At 44.0% G+C, this 22,526-nt stretch overlaps 1 protein-coding gene across 7 annotated transcripts in view; it reads left to right on the top strand.

The window, feature by feature from the left end:
- LOC116425700 (ubiquitin carboxyl-terminal hydrolase 48) overlaps window positions 1–20,695 on the top strand; it is a 75,864-nt gene extending 55,169 nt beyond the window's left edge. For all 7 annotated transcript variants that reach the window (XM_076373680.1, XM_031973748.2, XM_031973750.2 and 4 more), the window contains 2 exons: window positions 13,335–13,419; window positions 19,091–20,695. In XM_076373680.1, the coding sequence (XP_076229795.1) occupies window positions 13,335–13,419; window positions 19,091–19,113 (108 nt within the window). In that variant the 3' untranslated portion in view covers window positions 19,114–20,695. The remainder of the gene's footprint in view (window positions 1–13,334; window positions 13,420–19,090) is intronic.
- Window positions 20,696–22,526: the final 1,831 nt, after the last annotated feature.

Here is a 22,526-nt window from a genome sequence, read left to right as displayed (position 1 = left end):
TAATGAGTTCACCGTAACGAGGATAATAATCGTCGTTATCCGCACGACAATGGCAAGGAACGTCTTGGAAAAAACAGGGGAATGGAACAGTAAACAAAGGAACAACGGAGCACGAGGAGGAGGAGGAGGACGAGCGCCTACTGCGGCGGAGAGAAATCTTCCCTAGGGAATAATCGTAAAACTCGGATGGGCAATTGGTAGACGACGAGTTAACTCGTCAACCCCCAGCTAACTGGCTAACGAAACATGAAATTGCGACGCGGATGAAAGGTGTTGGTCGAGACACTTTCAGCGTCGCTGATGGCGAAAGAAAAGGTGTTTGGTCGGTGGACCGTGGAAATGTCGCGGAGCCATCGGAACCGTCGACTTTCTTCGCGGCGATCGATCGCACGTGTACGCGACGCGACGCCTCCGCGTTTTGCATTTCACGTGTTCCAGCGGTTTTCTTACGCGCCGCGAGAAAGCGGACTGAATGGCGGATCGGTCGAGCAAGAAAGTGTGACTCGAAGGAGGTGGATGTCGAACGCTCCGGAGGAAAGGAACGAGTAAATGTAGATCTATTGTCGCTGGAAGAAGGGAATTACGAACGACTTGGATATTTCGAATCCTCGAAATTTAAAGGAACTTAAATTTAAGGTTCAATCTTCTGATGATTACTATAGAAAACGATATTGTATGATTACCGAACCTTTAAATACTAGAAGAAACTATGAATTGATCGTCCTTTCAATATCTAATTACATACCTCTTCAAATAATCAGTTCTAGACACGAAACTTTGGTATTACTAAGAGATATTTGATCTCAAAGGTGTAACTCTTAACATGGAGTACACAGACCGCGTCAATTTCACGCATATTGAGTGTTACAATGGTAATGTATCAAATGATTACCTCGATTTTCATTGAAAGTCTTACACGAGTGTCTCAATTGTACTTTTCACTCTCCGATTTTCAAGATCTAAACCACTGAATATTCATATTCCTAGGAATAATAGACCAACATGCACAACAAACGTCTATAAACCTATTGTCAAACGCCAAGCCGTTCAACAGAACAAAACTCCCTAATTCCACAAATGCCCACTAGCCGAGGATCCACATAATTTCCCTCCGTCGCGAAGTTAGATTGCCCCGACGTGACATCTGTAGCTCAGAAAAAAGCGATGGCCACTAACAATAAGTACAACGCGAAGAAATAAGAGCAGGAACATCCCCGGAAGCAGCTCAGCATCGAAACTAATATTCCCTGGCAGCGATTCCGCGTGACCGCCGAGGGGTGGGCGCGCCACCCCCGTCCGGAATTCGGCTCACCATGAATTTTTCGATCGGGCCAATTCCCAGCTGCGGCCAATATGAGATTCGTCCCCGGCATACGAGATCTTTTTTTCTTCCCCGGACAGGGACGCGAGCGCGCGGTCGCCGCACCCCTATGGCCCCGATTTTTTGCCGGCTCGTTTCGGTCACTCGCGATTCTCGGCTTCTAGCCTAGCCTAAGTTAATATTAATGGGGATATTTATGGGCGCGGGTCAACGGTGGTCACGCCGCCAGAGCGCCGCTGATAAAAGGAAATCTGAAAATGCCATGATTTATGGGTGCCTGCCGTGTTCCGCCCCCTCCCTCCGAGCCACCCTTAAACGCTGAATAAGTTATGGGAGGGAGCTGTATTCTTATTTCGACGCCTCGGATTCGCGGGGAATTCGGAAACGCGGGGATCGACCGTGAAATCGACTCGTTTCTCGCGGTGAACGTCGATTAAACGCCGATTTCCTTTCTCCGGCCGGTACACGGTGGATCTTGTAAGGGGTGAAACGTGGGGATGATAGTGTGTCCGGTAGTCGTGGAACTGGTAGGTCGCAGATAAGAGTCTTTGCGAAAGGAGAATACGGGAACGGAAAGTCTGGGAACCGAAGTGTCGAGTACTTGACGTTTCGATTGTTGGATCGCTTGTATTTGTCTGGGATCAGTTTCTTAATAGATCTAGAAAAGAATTTTTAGTCGAGCGAATTCCTGTGTGATTTATTGTACGAGATATAAGATTAGGAGAGCTATGTAAAATGGTAACTTCCGAATTTCTGTTTCGTTAAACTGTTTTGACTTCGAATTCAAACTTTTTAAGGATATTAGAGAAGTGGAATTATCCTTTTGCGGACGAAGATTCTTTGAAATATACAAAGTCTCCAACAATTGAAGTTAAATTAAATATCAATTACTTAATTAATAGGAAAAAAGGAAACTACGAGCTGATCTCTTGCTGTCAGAGTAATTAAATCATTTCTCTGCGATTTAGTCTTCCAAATAAGAACACTTCATGTCTCCGAAGTGTCGACATTCGTCTGCAAAGGGTTAAGATGAAAAATAGCTGTTCCTGAGAAATAGTATATCAGTTTGGATATTATGTGTACACCGTTGTATTCTATGGCTGTGTACCATGCTGCGCTTCCAAATTTCCCATAAATGCGTAATCAACCGCGGTTTAACGATCACTAATTCAGCTGTCGACGCGTTAAGCGCGCTCCTGTGTGTTAATGTCTGATTACAGACAGTATCTTTCCCCTTTATCTCTTCGTCTCCGTGTTCCATCGTTTTCGACAGCAGATGACGCGAGAAGTGGTCGGTTCGCGGGCCGGGACATCTGGCGCAGCCTCCGAAAGAGGCTGCTTTATTTTGTCAAATAGGAAGTGTCGCCCAGTCTTATCGTACCTCTGAGAATCGTTCATGTATCCGGAACGTCCTCAATTATTTTTCTTTCTGATCTTCCAAACGAAACGTCCGCTCCGAACGATTCAGGACACAGCGTAACGGTACAACGTACTGAAACTTGCAGTAGCGAGGCTGCAAAGCATAAAGGAGACAAGCACTTCCATATTTTAAGCGCAACTGCTCCCGTTTGATGGATGCAATGAATATTTACGTGGCTGTTGCGCCACGCTTAACCTTTCCACTGTGCCTCGCGTTTCCGGATTCCGGGATGCTATTACGCACCAGTAAATCTTCGGTTTTCATTCGAATATTGCTGTCCGGCTGCTCGTTCGTTGCTTTTGTCTACTTATTTGCGCCAAACAAGTTTGCAAGTGAAATGAGTCTTTTGTGCGATGGCACAGAAGCTACTGAACAGGTCTGGGACTCTTAAATCGCTCTCGGATACCTTTATAGATCTTTATGGATCGTTTTAGGACCTCGGAGGAATTCTATGGTCAAAGTGCTTTTCGAATCTTCTGAAAGACTAACGCTAGAAGCGTCAAGCATTCCGTTTACCTAGATTTCAATGAACTTCTGTTGTTTCGTTCGTATCAATGAACGAGTGGATTTAATCATTTCCTACGCGAGAACGTGCTCGCAATTCCGGTAATTGTAAAGTGAAGAGGTCGAAATGAGTTTCGTCTAGCTTGGTAATTCCAGTGTTAACAAAGCGGAGGACTTTAAGCCTACTTGGAGGGCTCGTTTGACCCATTGCCTCCGATAATCCCATGAATTATACCTTTGTAAAGGTTTAACAAGCCCGCGCTATCATTCGCCGAGCGAAAAATGTCCCGCAAGAAAAATTGTTCACGTACCGGCGGGCTGCTGTGCTAGGAACCAATTATGTTCGGAGCATCCGCGGTTCAGCGGGGATTGTTCTCTTATTGCGCACACGAAACGTAAACGAGATATTTATGGCCGCGTACACGTGTTCCCACATACACTCCGATCTATATTTGGCCGCGCTGCTAACCCTGAATTCCTGCTTCGTTTCTCGTACACACTGTTGTGCGATCAGCGCGGTATGCCAGTGTCTACAGGTTGCTCTCCCTCGAACAAGTGGTCTTGGGTGCGTGCCGATAATACCAGACACGTGGATCTCGTTAATCTCTTTGAAAGATTCCGCGAAGATTTTGTACTACAATCCGCCGCGCCCGTTTCTTTCCTTTTTCCTGCAACGAGGAATCGCTCGTTGGTACTTCTAATAAGCCACTATTTGTCTTCCCTTATTCCGTTTTTTTTTTTTTTTTAGTAATACATTAACCCTTTGAACTCTGTAGGCTCCAATATTGCACCAGTTGTAATATTGAATATTTTAATGAATCAGAAACTACCCTAAAATTATTAGATTTTCCACACATTTAAATTTTGTATTGAGATGGAAAATAAAAGATGGAAGGAATGTTATAGCATTTTTCATTTTCATTAGAGATACTATAAAAATTAGTCGCAGTTGCTGATAGATTACAAAACCATCTGGAGTGCCAAAGGTTCGCTGTTTTCTATCGAGAGAGAACGATAATCTTCCATTTTCGTCTTCAATCGGTTGTACTAAAGATTTTTAGGTAAATTTATATTCGATAGATCCATAGTTCTGTTAAGAGTGCAAGGACAAATTTCGATATTCGTTTTCGAATGATTCGGAGTGAAGATTTCTAGATAAGCTTGGTATCTGCGAGGATCTTAAGGGAATTATCTTCCACTCATACACACACAGCGAAGAATCCTACAAAATTTCACGGCGATGCTTAGGAGAGCCATTTGCCAGAGAAATATGAAATCGGTTGTCTCGTTGCATCCGTTTCCACCGGCGCGGCGACTGGGTATGCAACTTGTGCAGGATTTATGTTTTAACGAGCGACCAGGAAGAGTCGGCTTCGAAACGAAGAATTTACGATCCTTTTAAGAATCGCGCGCGCGCGCGACAGTGTTCTTGGCCGGTGCCCGTAAATCGTGCCCGGCAACCAGCGACGAAAGAAGCATATTTGCTTTACAACTAGCAAAGTGGTTCGAATTACAGTTGTTTCACAAAACATCGAAATTGGAGGACTCGCGGGGATCGGGAGTTCTTAGAACACCCGACTTTTCTTTCTTTTCGGGATCGATAGATCGAGAAATCCTTCGGAGATCTCGTCTCCTGAATTCGTTAGGTCCGTCAGTGTTTGCAAGTAAGACGTCATTCCTACTTAAAGATATGACGCATTATCCATAGTTAGATTCATAGAATATTAGTGAAAACCTTGGAGAATGAATAAAATCTTTAAAACTTCCCTATACTAAGCAAGCAATCTACAAATCACTCAACAATGAAGAGCTTAATCCTCACTAAACTATTTTCACTTTGACAAACTCCCTTCTTACAACATTATCACACATTCTTCAACACAAATCACAAAAATCTTGCAATAGAGCAATTTTATCATACATCGGGAAGAACCCAAATTGAACCTAAGTTAAACCGAAGTAGATACAAAAATACATTCAAATATGTATATTTCCTAACCAAGATTTACCCAATAAACTTCCTCTATACTCCAACTCTACGACTATCGACGCGTCGAAAACCAAAGGAAGTCAGTCATAGAACCAAACACGCGAGGACATCCACGTTGAACCGAGTAATCTCTCATCAGCGCAGGAAGCCACCCCCGGAGCCTCCACGTCGCGCACCCATAAATCTGAGGGAAGGATTCACGCCTATCGGCGCTTCTCCGGTCCACGCGAGTACACGCGTCCTGCCGGTGGAAAGTGTCCAGTCCGTTCGCGGCGCGAGAGGGCAGGGAGGGTAACACCCGGAGAGCAGCAACCCCCTTCGCTAGGTCGAATCCTGGCCTCGCCTCGCCTCGCCTCGCACGAAGATTTGTCCCCTAATGTAGTCAGTGAGCCTCGGGGACGGCCCGACGATGGGGTTCGCAAGTAGGCGTCTAGAAAGTGAGTAATGCTCACGACAAACGCAGCCCCCGGGGGGCTGAAGAGGGGTTGGACCCGGGGAGAAGATCCCGGCAGATAGGGTGCTAAGCGACACGCTAAGACCGCTGACTATCTGCGTGTCTCCTCGAGGGTTGCTCTGTCCTTCCTTTTCCACTTTGCTCTTTCTTACTCGATAAAGAGTCTCTTGGCTCTACTGTTTTTGAGAATGCGCCTTTGCTACGATGATTCCTTTGGCGTTTGGAATTGAATTTGGTGGACTGATTTCTTGGCGGTTTAACGCTAGAACTATCGAATGGGTCAAAATGACCCATTCGTGAATTATTCTTTTACAATTACTGAAAAGGCAGATGCTCCTTTGCGAAATTACTGAAGAGATTGACTTAGTAACACGGACATTGAATCGTTCAATTGAAATCTCAATAGCTGTAGTTTTAGAGTACCTGTAGAAAAATTTGAAAACTTCAATTCGTCTGCTCGGTAGTTCTAGTGTAAACTTATGCTGACTCGGAATCGGGGATTTGATGTGACAGAATCGTAAGGTTTAATGTTTTTCAATCTTGTGTAACGTGTTAGTAGAATACTGAAGTTTCGTTACTTAATTTGTGCGCGAATTATGGTCAAGATCATTTCAAATAACGTCGTCTACATCTGATTAGATGTTGAACGTTTCTAGTAAAAACCTTCAAGTGCAAAGGGTTGAAGTTAGGATCTCTTTAGAGGATGTCTTTGTTCCGCACCCCTTCGCCGCGACCTTCTGCGATCCACAATTTGCCAGGGTGTTTCCCGAGCCCTTGTTCGGGGCGCAGAGGGTGTTGAATTGTTGCCAGTGGACGGTTTATCGTTCTAATCGCTTTGTCGCTCTTTTAGAAGGAAGTTTCGAGACTATCTTCTGAGGTATACACGGTAATTTTGAATCTTTTTAACACTGGAACTACCAAGCACTTAAACTGACTTTTCTAAATTTCTTTATAAAACGTATAACTATGTATTCATTAAGATTTCAATTGATTTATATTTCAGTGTAGATATCATTAAATCAGCTTCTTTAACGATTTCTCAGAGAAACATCTGTACCTTTCCAGTAATTATAAAACAAGAAATCTGGTAGTTCTAGTGTTAACATTGACAGTTTATCGTTCTAACCGCTTTGCGGCTCCTTTAGACGGAAGTTTCGAGACCACTTATCTTCTAAGGCACACAACACAGTAATTTTGAATCTTTATAACATTCTCCATTCAGAAACGCAGCACACAGTATTTTAAAATGAACAGAAATCGAGAATTTCACTCATTTGAAATAAATTCAGCATGCAGTTAATGTTCTGTATGACCAACTGTCTACAGATGAGATTGGGAGCATTGACTATCGGAGTCCGTCGACTGCGAAAGCAGAACAGCACTCTCCGACGTGATAATAAGTTGCTCTCGCTGCTCGACGAAGCGAGATCGCTCGATCGCTCGGTGGTCGTCGTCGTCGTCTCAAAGAACGTCGACAGCGAAGACGACGAAGGCGGAGGACGGTGCGTAGCATGAAGGCGGCCTTTGTGTTTTGCCGGAAGCATGGTTCGGCTCTTGATAGGCGACGTGTCTAAAGTGATTCTCGACATGCCGGTCTCTCTCTTTCTCTCTCTCCCGGTTTCCTCGGCTTCACGCGTCAACGGGGTCGATTCCACGCATCTTTTCGAGATCCGGCGATCCTCGATTCTTCAAACAATCTTTCCGTTATTGACAATCGTTATTCGATGGTTCACGGTTTCGAAGAATCGATTGGAAGCCTGGATCGAGACAGGGAGAAGAAAACTTGAGCGTGAAGGAGAGAAAGGGGAAAGGGTGACGGGAAGGTAGAGATTAGACGGAAGAGAAGGTTTTTAGGCGATCACCGACACCCGTAGGTGTTGGTCACGGAGTGACTGATGAGTTTTCCGCTCGATTGGACGATGGCCGAAGCTAGCGCTCGCTTCATCTTTCTGTCTTCCTCGGACGTCGACCGCGTTCGACCTAAATTTCAGGCGTTGCCGACTGCAGTGCGGCTTCTGTTGCGAGAGTATTGATATATTTGAATAAAAATCGGTATCAGTAATGATCGTTGATCCCTGTAGTCGATAAATATAAATTGGTTATGTCTATAATCTTCACTGGTTGAAATTTACGAACGGAATTTAAGAGAACTTACGGTTGCCTTCTGAAGATTCGTGCAAACGGCTGATGCGTTTCCTTCGATTTCGAGGATGCACAAAGGGATTATTGTATACTTCTTTCGCACCCGGTAGACGTGGGGGAGTATAAAGACGTCCGCGACGGCGGCAGGACAGAAAGCCCTGGCCCTTCTTGAAAATAATTTGAATAATCACCGGCCTGAGTTTTTCATCGGCGATGCTAAACAGCTGTGTTGTCTACGCTCTCCTCTCCTCCTCGAGGCTTCCGCGAGACAAGAGACAATGCAGAGGCTCCTTAATTTTCTTAAAAGACCACCGCGATCCTCTCCACCCTCCTCTCCGTCCTCCGAACGATTAGAATGACAATGCGGATTCGTTTTTATCGGGGAAACGGGATTCCGACGGCTTCGTGTATCGTCTAAGTTTCTTAGAAAATAATGCGTCCACTTTATACTCAGTCGGAAGACTAAAATTCACAATCGGTTCATCATTAAGCCTTAACTATCTACTCATATTTCAACGAATTTAAATCATTTCCTCTTGCATATTCATTTATAATATAATAATACTATTATTTAATCAGGAAGATCTATAGAGTCTCGAAGATTCAAGCTGAACGTTTATCCTGTTAACTCTGGAATTTTGTTTGAAAAATTTCTCGTTTCGCGCAATAAAATCAAAAAGTGAAGTGTGTACTTATCAAATGCAGGACGAATGCACATAAGGTACATTTCAATGGAAAACCAAAACAAACCAAAGAAGGATTGCATGTATATGTGACAAAATAAAGAATTCATCGTTGAAGGAATTAATATCAATTCAAGCTTTAAAGTGACATGAATACTTTGTTAAACGCAAATAACCGGTTAACACGTTCAGTGCCACGTGTACCATACATGGTACATGCCAATTTCTGTAAGAAAATATTTTTAATGGTGGTATGCTTTACAAAGCAGCGAGAACATGAAGTAATGGTATCAAAATATATAAATAACCAAAAACTTGAATATAACTCCATATTTTATTTATAAAACCAATGCAATTCAGAAGCAAAATATTACCCAAATTTCTGTAGCGCGGAATGTGTTAAGGGTTAACCCTTTGCGAACAATTGTCGACATCTTGGCGAGATGAAATGTTCATATTTGCAATAGTAAGTTGCAAACGAATGATTCTTTACTCGAATAGCAATAGATCAGTGTACAGTTTCCTTTATTTCTATTATTTAATCATTCGATGTATAATTTATCTTCATATGTTGCTAGCTTTGTGTACTTTAACACTAGGACTACCAGATGGGTCAAAATAACCCATTTCTGAGTTCTTTTTGCAATTATTAAAAGAACAACAGGTGTCTCTTTGAGAAGTTACTGAAAAATTAATTTAACAATTCCAAACTGAATCGTAAATCAAAGAAAGTCTCAAGAGATACACTCTTAAAGATTTTATAGAGGAATTTGAGAAAGTCGATTTAACTGGTTGGTAGTTTTAGCGTTAAAGAGTCTTCGTCCGCATAGGATTGAATTACCCTGGAATGTCTTTTCCATTTACAAGTAGAAAATCATTTGTCTGTCTTCCGCGTGTTCTCTCCGAATCTAAACACGAGTTGTCCCTGTTGATCCGCGAACGTTTCATTTAGCCGTCGGAATTCAGGATACCAGCCCGGTCCTAATATCCTAGGACACGTTCCCCGGTGTCCTGCGGAGCACGTACGGCTTCTATTAACGACAGGGCGCCCCCCTTTTCGCAAAACAACGGTGCGGAGCTGGCTCGGCGCAGCCCCGAGTAATAATTCGTCGGCCGAATTAGCGCCATAAGTTTGCCGCCGCGACAGCCGCGGGGACAATATTAATCTACTTTGAATTTATATACCGTGCGGTCTTCCGCCGCGTAACTTTCTTCGTATTAAGTCCTCCCGTGGCTTTTCGCTCTCTTTCCGCTTGGAGCGACGTCCCTTCTCCACGCTCGGTACATCTTTCATCGGAGGATATCATTTTAATCGAGGAATAATGCAAATTTCCTAGCTTCGATTTACTGGGAATTCGTATACCAACATCTTTAACACTGCCAACTACCAAACAGTTAAATCGACTTCTTGAAATTCCTTCAACTCCAAAAAGTGTAGTTAATCGTTCATTGAAATTGACCGAATTCGATTGTTCATCTTGTAGCGTCATCGTCCTGTTTACCAATTATCATGCTTTGGAATCTTAACACTAAAACTACCAGACGCATCAAAATTCCTAATTTCTTCTTGCGATTGTTAAAGAGATAACAGATAAGGTTAAAAGTTAACTCCAAAGTTCCTCTGTCGGGGCTTTAATTGATTTAGAATTCAATTTGCGCATTGCTAAATCAATTTTTTTAATAATTCTTCAGAAACATCTGTTATCCCTTTAATAATCGTAAGAAGAAGAAATTAGAAATTTTGATCCGTCTGGTAGTTTTAGTGTTAAGATTCCAAAGCATGATAATTGGTAAACAGGACGATGGGGCTACAAAATGAACACTCGAATTCGGTCAATTTCTATGAACGATCAACTACACTTTTATTAACAGCAAGAGGCAACTCGATATCACAGACGAATATATTTCATGTTTCCACGATTCTAATGGGACGATCGTGGAAGGGATTAATTTAATTTCCGAATGACTCCTCGGAGAAGCGGCTGGTTTATTTACTCCGCGTATTAAGACGCGGTCAGGGGAGAGGGTGAGATTCACCCCTTCGAAGCGTAGACAGATAAATAACTCGGGACAGCCTGGGAATAACTTAAGACGCGCGTTCGCCGAGAGAATCAAGGATCCTCCTCCTCCCCGAAGACGATCCCTCGATCCTTCCTCTTGATATCGAGAAATATTTTCGAACGCCGCGCTTTCGAGTCTCGTTCCCACTGATAAGGTGTCGGTAAAGGGCACGGATCCGCCGGCAAAAACCGTGCGGCGTCCTTAAACGCCGTTCGACGCCTCGCATGCATTATGCACCGGCGCGGCGTGCAAGCCCGCGCGTTGCACCACTTACAGGGGCCGCATCCTCGCGTTTCTCCGCGCGTCGAGCAAGCCAGGCCGCGGGAAAAAAGTTTATGTTAAGCCGAGCACCGCGAGTCTTCGCTCCGCTCACGGGGATTAAGACATTCTCGAGCTAATAATTTTCATCCTCGGCCCGGGTATATTTTGTCCGCTCTGCATCCGCTTTTCTTTCTTCTCTCCGAACCCCTTCGAACCGTTCCCGATCATTTCCCGAGGGGACGAACACGACGAACAACCCCTATCTCTAACCGAAGCTAACTTAGGGTATCGGTGATCCGAAATTTGTCGCGGATCCGATCGGTTCTGAACGTCGAAGCGAATTTTCCTGCGGTCAATAGGTGTCAGACCGGGTGAACAGCGTGCCCCAAGGTGCGCGGCTCGAAACCCAGCTCTACAATTATGAGCCATACCACGTCGGGGCGAGCCTCGTAACGAACTCACTATATTGCCCGGCATTTCAAAACTGGCCGTGGCGTAGACGCTCTTTACCTTGCCCCCTCCTCCCCCTCTCTCGGCCCCCCAGCGTCCTTTCCGTGCTCCGTCTCTGCTCCGCCGCGTCTCTCCCGTCTTCGGAACGGAACGGGCCCGCCGTTAGGCCTGAGAATAATGTTTCGGAGATGAAAGAAAGAAACTTCGGGGAACTCGGAACGCGCGCGCCGCTCGCGCAACGCGCATTCCCGATGCCGGTGCCCGGTGACCTCGATCGGCGAACTTGTCTTCTTCTGCGAACGAGGTTTCAACCCCCTCTACCACCCCGCGGGATGGACGGGCCGGGCTGGGTTCAACGGAGATCGGAGATAGAACGGCCAGGCCTGTTATTCTGGAGCGATCTGTAGCGGTTTGTTGAACAGCGAGTGTCTCGTTTCGAAGAATCCGCTGGGATGTTAGGGGGCATCGCGGCGATGTTTATGGAAGTTTCTTCTTGACCCTGCTCGCCGGTTTGTTGCTCCCGCAACGATTAGAATTGTTACCGTGGAAATGCGTCCGGTGAATGGGGTATTGTTTCTTGAAGGTGTGTTGTCAGGGGATGATTTGGAGTTGTTTGGACATTTTAAGGGAGTGGAAGTGTCTTGAAAATATGTTGATTAACCCTTAATGGACTGGAATTTTAAATTTACCGCGGTAAGTACGGTAACATAGATAACAAGGAAGAAATTCACCGAAGTTACTATTATATTTAACGTATTAATTGTAGATATTACAATAACAGTGTTGAAAATGACAAAATGATTTTTGCTATCATGTATATGGCATCGGATCTAGTAAGTAAAAGTGCTATGGCGCTTATATGGCATATTTTGTTAGGGGATGAGTATAATTTGAGATAATTTGAGATTATTCGAGATTATTCGAGATTATTCGAAACGTGGAATATCTGAAATTTAATGAAGCGAAGTCGCAGAACCGATTGTTCCGCTCGAAGAAGCTCGCGGTGAATCTCTGGGATTCCTTTGCTCGAAAATAAATCATATCGCAGTAGCTAGCAGGAAACAGCGACCAGATGTGGCCCGGCGGCGCGGGACATGTGTGTCCAGGCCATCGGATGACACTCGCTATATTTAGTTCTGTGGGAAAAAGGGGTTCCACAGACATAATTACACCTACGCGAAACCCGGTCTGAGAATGAGACTCGTCCCGATCTAACCTCGATCTCTGATCTTTCCTCCGATCCTCTAGTCTGCAGAACTTTTCCTCGGAATTCACTGCGTCGTGCCGCCATTCTTCTGTTCGTCCCGTGACTACTGATTAGTATTCATCGATAAGCATTTCAATCCGACGTGTCGTTACGTTCACACTGTTTCTTGTTCCGAGAAAACTCATTGTGAAACCCTTTCTTCAAGGTATCGAAGCGTCCCCGGCTTTTTGCGGATGTTCAACGAGGGATCGTTAAAGAGGGTGTAACAAAGTGAATCGGCGTTGTCTTTCTTTTTTTACGAAGATCCGTTTTCAACCTCGGTGTCCCTTTTCTCGTTCAGCGCTTTTTGGCCCCTTTTTCTTCGCTCGTGAGAGAACAAGTTATCATTCGCTGAAGAAATGACTTCTTATGAGAGGGTTGAAGGGTTAATCGACTGAAGGATCGGGCCGGCTGCGATGAAAATAAACAAATTTCTGCCATTGTGAACATTTGGTGTGACCGACGTGATAGGGAGACGGTTCCCTGGACGAAACGAGTGAATCGAGAGCGATCCACGTGGCTTCGGCTCCATGTGGAATGCCTCGAGATCCCACGTGTTGTGATCCACGGAGAGACGCGTGGGAAGACGCTCTTACGGACGTCGGCAGCTGTTCACACGTGTCATTTATGTGCATCGTTGAATATTCACTCATTCTCTCTCCTCTAATAGCGACTTTGAAGTCGAAATTCGGGAATCTTATGCTCAAAGCAGACGGCATTAAGCTAATCAATTTACTTCCCTTATTGCTCTTGCATCATTACTTTCTACAGATGCTCAAAATCAATTCCTTTCTGTTTCCAGATCGACACACCAGTAGAAAACGAAGCGGACGTAGAGGCGGATGGAAACAACCCCGAGTCAACTTCCCCGGAAAAGGGTTTCAAGGGTGAGTGAAAGATCTGCAGTAATTAGCATGCAACAAATTATTCCCTTTCGATTTGCATGCTCCAAAATCTCTTCAATCTCATTTCTGTATAATTTAAACCCTCCGCAGCAACCTCTATTCAACTACCAGCACACTGTCATATCTTAAACCTAATTTCCCTGAAGAAACCATTTCTAACGTTCCAACCTCTTCGAGCGAATTCGAAAGAAGCCTCATAACCTATATAATTCCATTTCGTTTACGATATCGCTTCCAAAGGAATAGCACAGAGCCGATGCAGACTCGCATAATCTTACATCAGCGAACAGAAGAATCAATTATAAAACGAATTAATAGTTTCTCGCTTGCCTGTGAGAAAAAGATGCCGCGAAAAAAGCCACCCCTTCGAAGATAGAAAAGTGGCTCGCGAATCGGAAGTCGTGGAATCTAGTGTCTGCTCGGAATGGGGCGGGCTCGAATTAAGTCGGTCGCGTTCAGAGACGCTCGCGCCGATCTCCGACGAAACCAATCCACTTAACTCCCAACCCCCGAGAGCCACCCTCGCGCGCGAGAGGAAGGTCGTGTCGAGGTTTTGTTCCCGAACAAAAATCTGACAAATATGCCGCGATTTGCCGAAGAATGGAGGCGAAGTGCACCCGCTCGCCCTCTTCCCTCCCGCCTCCCCGTTGGCCCAAGGATCCTTGTCCCTCGCAGACCAACCCCCTCCTTCGACAGGCAGCTTTCTCCGCGGGTCGTGGAGGGCGGCGAGCAAAGGGTGACTCTTAAATTACTTAGACCGAACAAAACGTAACAAATGACGGCGAATCGGGCCACTTATGCGATATTGGCCCATCACCGGCACCCACGTATATTGATACGTCGCATTAGGGCTGCCAGACACCCCCTCGCACGCCTTCCTCGCCCCGGTGATTTCCTCGGGGCCGAGGATCCGTCGCGTTTCTGCCTCTCCGATGGAACCGTGTCTGTCTTGACGAGGAAGCTTCGTGTTTCCGAGGTTCTCGTTGTCGGAAGGGTTGATTTATTAATTTTTGTATTGGTTTGAACTCTGTTGCTTGTTTTACGATAGTGGTTTGTTGTTTTATTTTAATTATCTGGTTGCATAATATGATTAGTGATTCTAGTGGAAGTTAGGTAGGTTTTTGAGACTGTTAGTTTCAAGGTGTTAGCGTATTCATCTTTCCCTTGATTTTATCGTTCAATTTACGGTACGCAATTTTACCTTTGTCTTTCAATTTCAATTTGTTCTTTGTGTTACGTTCAATTTAGTGATTCTCGTGAAATTTCTAGTAGTGACAAGAAGAATTCTTTCTTCTTCGGGGGAAAGTATTCTCGGTGAGCACACCGAGAGTTTCTCACGGGGTTGGAAGCCCGTCATCCCTTACCTCTCTCTCTGTCTCTCTCTCGCGCGCTTTCCGTACTTGGCTTTCGGTTATTAATGGTTTTCGCGAAACTCAGTTCATTAAGGAGCTCGCGAAACTCTCCGCGGCACATTCATGAGAAAGCCACCCCTGAACGCGTCAGGAGCGGTGGTCGCGCTGGAAATTAGCAACGTATATTATTTTCTAGACCCTTCCTGCTCCAAATTCGAAACTCCGTTGCCTTCCCAACCTTCCAAAGAAATTCGAAAATCTTCATACCATTTGATGTCCAATAAATTGGAAATCGTCGACAGATAATGAAGAAACTATCCGAGAAACTCGGAACGACCACAATTGTTCTCGATTTCATTCACGAATCTCGACCTTTACCCTGTCGATCCAACGTCGCGTCACTCCCTCGTCCTTTCCTGAAGCTTTTTACCGGCGGCTAGAATTACACGCGCTATTATCGCAAAAAAGCTCGAAGCAGATAAGAAGCGGATCCTCGCGCGAGCAATCCGCCGCTCGCGGAAAGTAAGAGATGAAGACATTATCGTGATCGTTGGCCGCGCGTTTAAGACTCGCAAGAACGCAAAGGAGACGCGAAGGGAGAGAGAAGGAGAAAGAGAGAGAGAGTGAAAGGGAGGAGGACGCACCTGTCCATCGGTGCGCTAACAAGGGACGTCACCTGAGAGTGCGCGGAATCGAAACTTCCCTGGAAAAATATGGTCTCGAACCATTATGCTTCAGCGACTAGTTTCTTCGCTTTCCGAGGGGGATGGAGCGAGTTGTTCTGTCGATTGAGAATCCTGGTCTCGACGAATCGATGCAGGATTAAGGCACTTCATGTGAATTTCATTTCAACCCACCCTTTCTCGAGGAATCTTAAGAATATTCTTAATTCTTCGGAAATACGGCTTCGCTTCTGGTTTCTTTCGATTCTTTCTTCGTTGTAGATGCACCTATTAATTGATAATTTAGATTTTCTGACGTTTATTAAAGCAATTTTTGATTCTATACAGTAGGAAAGTGATAAGTAATAAAAAATACGATCGTGGTTCTTGAAAAGTTAAAATGTGCTAATAAATGTATCCCACTACTTTTCGTAAAAATTGATATTTTCTTCTTGATAGAAGGGAGGTTTCCTTTTTGCTTCTTTATTAATTGTTCCTCCAGTTTCTAAATTTCTCAAGTCGCGAATTACGTTCCTCATATGAATTATAATCCGTAGTTCACGGCCGAGTCTCCTTCCGAGGACTTTTTCCTCGGTCTCGCGGCATTCTAGGCCAAAGGAGATAATGCAATAATAAGTATAAGTTAGGTAGAAACGGGGGGCGCCCGTTTGGCTCGGGGAACCACTGCTCCTCGCAATCTTCGGCTGCCGGCTGATTATTATGTCGTTCCGAACGGGCCCCGAGCATTTTCACGAGCGGTCTGAATGGCTTCGTTGCGTTTTCTCGCGCGGGACTAACTCGGCCCCCTTGTGTTCTTGTTGCTCTCGGGGGTTGTGCTGCTTTTTGAGCCAAGCTATTGGTTCCTGGCGATGGAACCTGCTTCGGAACAACGTAATTCAGAACCTAGTCTTTAGAGATCGACAGTATTTCTACCTAAATTGAAATCAAACAGTTTGTTTTATTCATTGTTCATTCAATATTAATCATAAATAGATCAAGTCATAGTCAGTCAAACCATGTTCTTAAACATTCCAAGATTTTTACGAAGAAAACAAAATTATACCAGTATTCAACCCTTAACTACTGAACTAGGACTTCAGAAATTACATCAATCTTCTTCGTTAAGTGATTAATATTTGTAATACCAATAAAATTTCGATAGTGTTATTTGTTTCACTATACATACAATTGATATATTAAAATTTTACTATCCAAGACACAGTTAGAGACGCCTTAACCAGTGAGCTGTTGAGTTCAGTTTGAAGAATCTCTCATTGCGCACAATAAAATCAAATAACAAACTCATCAAACGCAGAGCAAATGCATCCATGATATATTCTAACGATACACTAAAGCAAAACGAAGAAGAATCACACATGTATCTGTAGAAACAAACGATTTATCGTTGAAAAAACGTATACCATTCTGCGTTTCAAGATGACGTGGATGCTTGTCGAACGCTGTTAACTGGTTAAAATTCATCGAAATAATTAAGGGTTAAAAATACGAAGCATTTAGGGTATTTTCAGTTCAAGTGGCGAGGAATCCGAGATCCGAGCAGGACACCGTAAATAGGGAAACGAAAGAACGAGGAACGATAGCAGCGAAATTGATGAGAACGCCTTAGCCGGAGGGCTCCCAACAAAGTCTCCCTCTCGCGCCTTTGTCTCCGCTTTCGTTTCAGCTGACTATGACAAATAATTGCCGAAGCTTAACATAAGCCAGAGGCGGTATACTTAGCTAATAGCAAAAAAGTGGGGGGGGGGGACGGTGGGGAAGTTTCACGCGTGCACGTCCACCGACGCCGAATCGGAGATCTCCGTTTCCTAGTCCTGCTGGCATGTCCTCCGGCGACCAGCGTATCCGCCGGTTTCCGGAAAAACCGACAACCTCGGGGAAAAATTTGCAATTTTTACTGTGGAAGACACCGGTGCAGGTTGAACGCACGTTCCTCTTTGTTTAAGTCGTCGCGCGATGCCATTTTTACGGTTTTGCGCGCCGCAGCTCCTCTAAACTGTTCTGCTTCTAGCTGACTCGCGAATGTAGAATTTCTTGATATCAAAAATTAGTGAATGTCTATATTAACACGTTAAGCACCATGTCAGTCGCTGATGACGCTTCTGGATTACTCGAAAACAATCGTAACATGCAAGATAACCGAATGAAAGTGTTTAATAACGTAACTAAACTGATAATACTGCAATGCAAGGAGGGTAAATGATTAATAATCGTTCCTACTTTTGCTACAAAAGAATAACTATGGAAAAACAGTGAAGATTTCCGTGGAGCTTAACATCTCAAATACTTTGTCTAGAATTTTCTTGGATCGAATTTCGTTTCAAGTTTATAGTAATCATTCTTCGATCGAATCTTCAGTTCTACCTATTCGCGATTAAGAAAGAATATTCAAACACAATAAACAGCTAGGCCACATCTAAACGTTCCACGTTTCGAGAAATCCTGATGAACGAGCACCTATTCCTCGAATCAAGGACAACTTCAAGTGATTCACACCTCCTATTGAAATACCCGAGAAACAATGTTCTCCGTTCTTACTTAACAGACAGTAAATCGGAGCAACAAGAAAATCCTTGCAGTCGATTCGTGTTTTAATCCTTCGCGTCAGAAAATCCTTTACCGTTCTTTGCCCGTCGTTCACGAATCGCGAGCAAAACTGTACTTCGATCTAGCCGTTTTTTCTCGGTATATACACCCACACACACACATACATACATACCTACATACATATGTATATATATATATCGCGAGAAAGGATTCCGCGGTCGAAGACAAAAGAACCGGTCGACGAGAGAATGGAGACTCGCTCGGTTTCCTGCTAGCCGGAAAAACATTTCGGAAAAGTCAGTGGAGCGCGAAGCGCATTTCATTGGGTTCCATGGCCGCCGGGCCGGGTCCACATAACACGGGGCCACGCGTCGTGAAAGGATAGACCCTTCATAAAACAATGGGCGAACTCGAGTCAACTCGGAGGAGGAACGTTCGCCGTCGAAGAAGTCTGTTTCGGCGAGGAGGAAAGCCACGATAGAAGATTTTGCTTCCCGCTGGTATACAACACGTGCGCGTCCGTGTGCACGTTCGTTCCTCGATGGTTTTTACCGAGAAATCGTAGTCAAGAATCCTTTCAGCTGGACCGGGCGACTGGCGGAACAAGAGAGGAACGGTTTTGTTGTTTCGCCGTCGTGAAAAAGGTCCAGGGCGTGTCCGGATTTTCGGTGAAGAAAGAGAAATTGCGGCGGATAGGCGGATTGATAGGTGAATAATTCGAACGCGTGGCGAAGCGTTCTTCTTTCACTCGTCGGGATCGAAACTTTCGTGTGCTTCGTGCGAAGAATGGGCAATTAGTTTCTTATCGTTCGTCTTGCTCCCGGTTCCAGCCTCTCTCCGTCGTGTTCCCTTCGTCGCTGCTTTCTTTTCCTGTTCTTGCGTGCCGTTCTATTGTCCGTGCATGATCACTGCTTATCCAATTTATACATGCGATCTGTACTATCTGTTGACGACGTCGTTTCCTTTCTCCGCTTGCGACTCGTTCGTTTTCGTCTCGTTCGGCATGCTCCTGTTGATGTACCGTGTAGTTTGTGCGCTCTCATGGGAAGATGAATAATAATCTGCTTGTTCCAGGAACGGAATTAGTGCCGAGCTGATCTGCATCATCGAGGATCAGGGGATAGAGCCAATCGTTTCGTGGCGGGACGTTCGGTGACGATAGTCGATTTAATATAAAATATTTTTGTACGCGAGTTATGATATTCTATATATAGAGATATAAATAATCTGTACATATATGTACGTATATATATATATATATATATATATATATATATATATATATATATATGTATGTATATGTATATGTATGTATATATATATGTATGTATATATACATATATATATGTGTGTTAACGTATACAGATATATTAACGAAGTACCACGCTTCGTAGCATTCACGTCGAGGAAAGATCGATCGGGAGAGAGAGTGTGCTCGTTTCTTTTCAAACAGATATTATTATATTGCTATTATTAATATTAATTGATTGAGTAATTATCACGATTGCTATTAACGCGTAGGCGGGAGTCCGAGGAAGCTGTGAACGGACGGAGTTACCCAAAGAGAATTCGATATTCCTTGGATAATCGTTGGAGGTTCGTGAGAATTCGTTAATTTCGTTAGCGTCGAGGTTGCGAGAGTGTGTTGCATCCAGTAAACGAGGAAGAATGTAAAGAGAGATGGTAAAAATGATCGAGAGAGGAGAGCTTCTTCGGAAGCTTCGGGACCGGAAATCGTCGCGTCGTCGCGGTTTTCGGCCGCCGAGAGATCAATTAAACGAGACAATAACGTCTGATATGAATTTCTATCGATATAATTTATTTATGTTACGAACTCGCCGTGACAGGTTCGTAGTTTAGAAATTGTAAATTGCGTTAGATCATTTTCCGAGTCTCCTTGGTACATACAGTGTCCTGGTAATCGCGGTACAATTCCGACGGGATGATTTATCATGACAACAGGAAGAAGAAGAAGATGAAGATGAAGATGAAGAAGAAGAAGAAGAAGAAGAAACACACACACACGACGATAATCTGTAGCGAACAAAGACTGCGAATATTTATGCGCGTGCAGAATGTTTCGACGGATCATGAGTTTCGTTGTAAGTGGAATATCGGTACGCGATGAACGGCCGACGAATAAACGAGAATGGGGATCACCGAGATTTTATAGTTTCACCACGATTCCCGTGACAATCCCGAACATTCTCTGCGATGGTAACGATGTTCGCCGATTCTGTCTTCAAAGAGGTGCTGATTAGGATTACGATTACCTACCGTTTTCTGTGGAACGGGGGGCGGGGCGGGGGGGAATTCGATTCGAGCCGCGCACATTTTTCACGCTTGTGTATACGCGTTCGTTCTCGCTGGGGCACGCGAGAGATTTCTTTTCTTTTTTCTAAGGTTGATCATTGTGCACGTTTCCGCGCGGGGAACGAGAGAGTATGCGAGAGTGTTGACGCACTTAACGAAGAACTGTACGACTGCCTTTAGCGTTGTTTTCCGGTCGGCGGGATATAGTTGCTCGGGATGACGGTGGGTGTGTGTCGCTGTTATCGCGTGTTGTAGAGAGTGATTGCAGCTGCGCGATCGAGAAATCTAGGAATCGTAGGAGTAATTTACTTGTTCGTCGTAGATACTGGAAATAAAAGGCACAGTAGTACTGGTCATGCACATTAATCCCTGTCAGTGACTCGATCCCCCGTTTTCAGTTGTTCCCGGGCGGCTGTCGTTGGAGCTCAAGGTAAATCGCATGGTTGGTATTAATATACTGCCAGTTGCATATTCCTCGTGGGAGTATGATGGTATTCTCGAATCGAAACTCTAGCGAGCCATGGAAAGTAATTATGTAAAATATAAAAGATAATAAAATATAAAATACAAAGCGTATGGAAGTAATTTAATGGATTATTCTTTATAGCTCGACTGTGTATAGAGGGTAAGAGAAAAAGTAGGAAGTAAAGAAGTTGAAAGACAACGCATTATTAAGAGAAATGGATTTTCTTTGGTTAACGTGTTAACCCGTTCGCTTACGATAACGTGCGAGTCATGGTGAACATTTTAAATAGAACTTAATAAAGAGAAATATTACTCGATCCCTTTGAGTTCGAATTAAGTATTATTATTTTGTTATGGATTATTATATTATGGGGCGAACATAGACATAGGATATGCATAGAATTGTTCGTTGTTTTCAATAATTGATTACTGACAAAGTTGTGCTGATCACAGTTGAGAAATGAGTCATAGGTCAAGGAGTTAACATATTTAGAGATTTAAACGACGATTCGATGCTTGATTGTTCATCTTGGTTTCAGTGTTTAAGGTGAATCTATCGATTCGATAGGAGTGTACAAGTGGAGTAATTGCCAGGCATTTTTCGCGGGATTATCAGCGGTGTTTATAGAGCACCGTGGTGTTCAACAAATAGCCGCGAAGTAACAGGCCGCGTTCCGTCAAGATTAGGACTCGCATGATGCGGGTCGCTCGGTAATACGAATTAGGGAAAAAGCTAGATTGCCGTGGCATTTGTAAGGATTAGACGGGTAAAATCAGTAAAAAAAGGGGCTTAGCCGCGTGAAATCTGGCGCGCTCTAATAATCCGTTGTAACTTCTCTGGTTCTCTTGCTGCGAAACATTTTCTATCGAAAAGAACAAGTACAAAGGCAAAGGGAGACGATGGCAGAAGTTACCCGGTGATTTTCGAAAAATGCTCGGTTTAGTAATTAATAAACGTGCCCTAAACCGGGCTGAGAGGAATCTAGTTGATCCACAGGGAAGTTTAATTACGCGGTGGCGAAGTTTAATGCAGTTAGGCCTATCGAGCTGCCGAGAAGATTGTTTTACCAAGTAAATGAGGCTATGATGACTCGAGGCTTCGGGACCACCTAGAAACCAGCCGAAGTCCTTCCACGTTGCCTTTAAACTCCTCGACAACTAATTAACGCGCGACCGTCCACACACGGCGCCTCCTCCGCTTCGTCCTTTCATCCTATTGTAAATCCTTCCAGGAAAAGCGGTGAATTTTGGTTATATTTGAATAACCTAGCATCCCTCGGTACAAATATGAATTCTCAGAGTATGAAAACAAGTGTAATGTTCACAAACTCCTAATCGAAGTGTCTATACAGCACTCTATACAAATATTGAATCACTCGTGATGATATTACAGTCTACAGAACTAAAACAGTTAACCATCAATTATCAACTTTATGGATTCTTCATAGAATTATTCGTAATATTGCAATAGTATAGACACAGTTTTAATGTTATCCAACTGTTCTCGAATCAGTCAATATAACTTACAGTTACCTTATCATCGCATTTGCTTCATCAAAATATAGTTCAACCAAAGAACATCGCAAAGTTTAAAGCGGAAGATCTAAAACACTTCGAACCAAGTTAAACTGAAAGGTTCGAAGATCATCCGTCAACATTCTCCACCGAAGGTACGACGAAATATTTTTCTCGTAGTATAAATCTCCTAAAAGAAACGTCGCACCTAGTTCTC

Source organism: Nomia melanderi, chromosome 14 (genome assembly GCF_051020985.1).
Source record: "Nomia melanderi isolate GNS246 chromosome 14, iyNomMela1, whole genome shotgun sequence".
Lineage (NCBI taxonomy): Eukaryota > Metazoa > Arthropoda > Insecta > Hymenoptera > Halictidae > Nomia > Nomia melanderi.
Note: the sequence above shows the minus strand (reverse complement) of the source record. Positions and strands in the feature narration are given on the sequence as shown.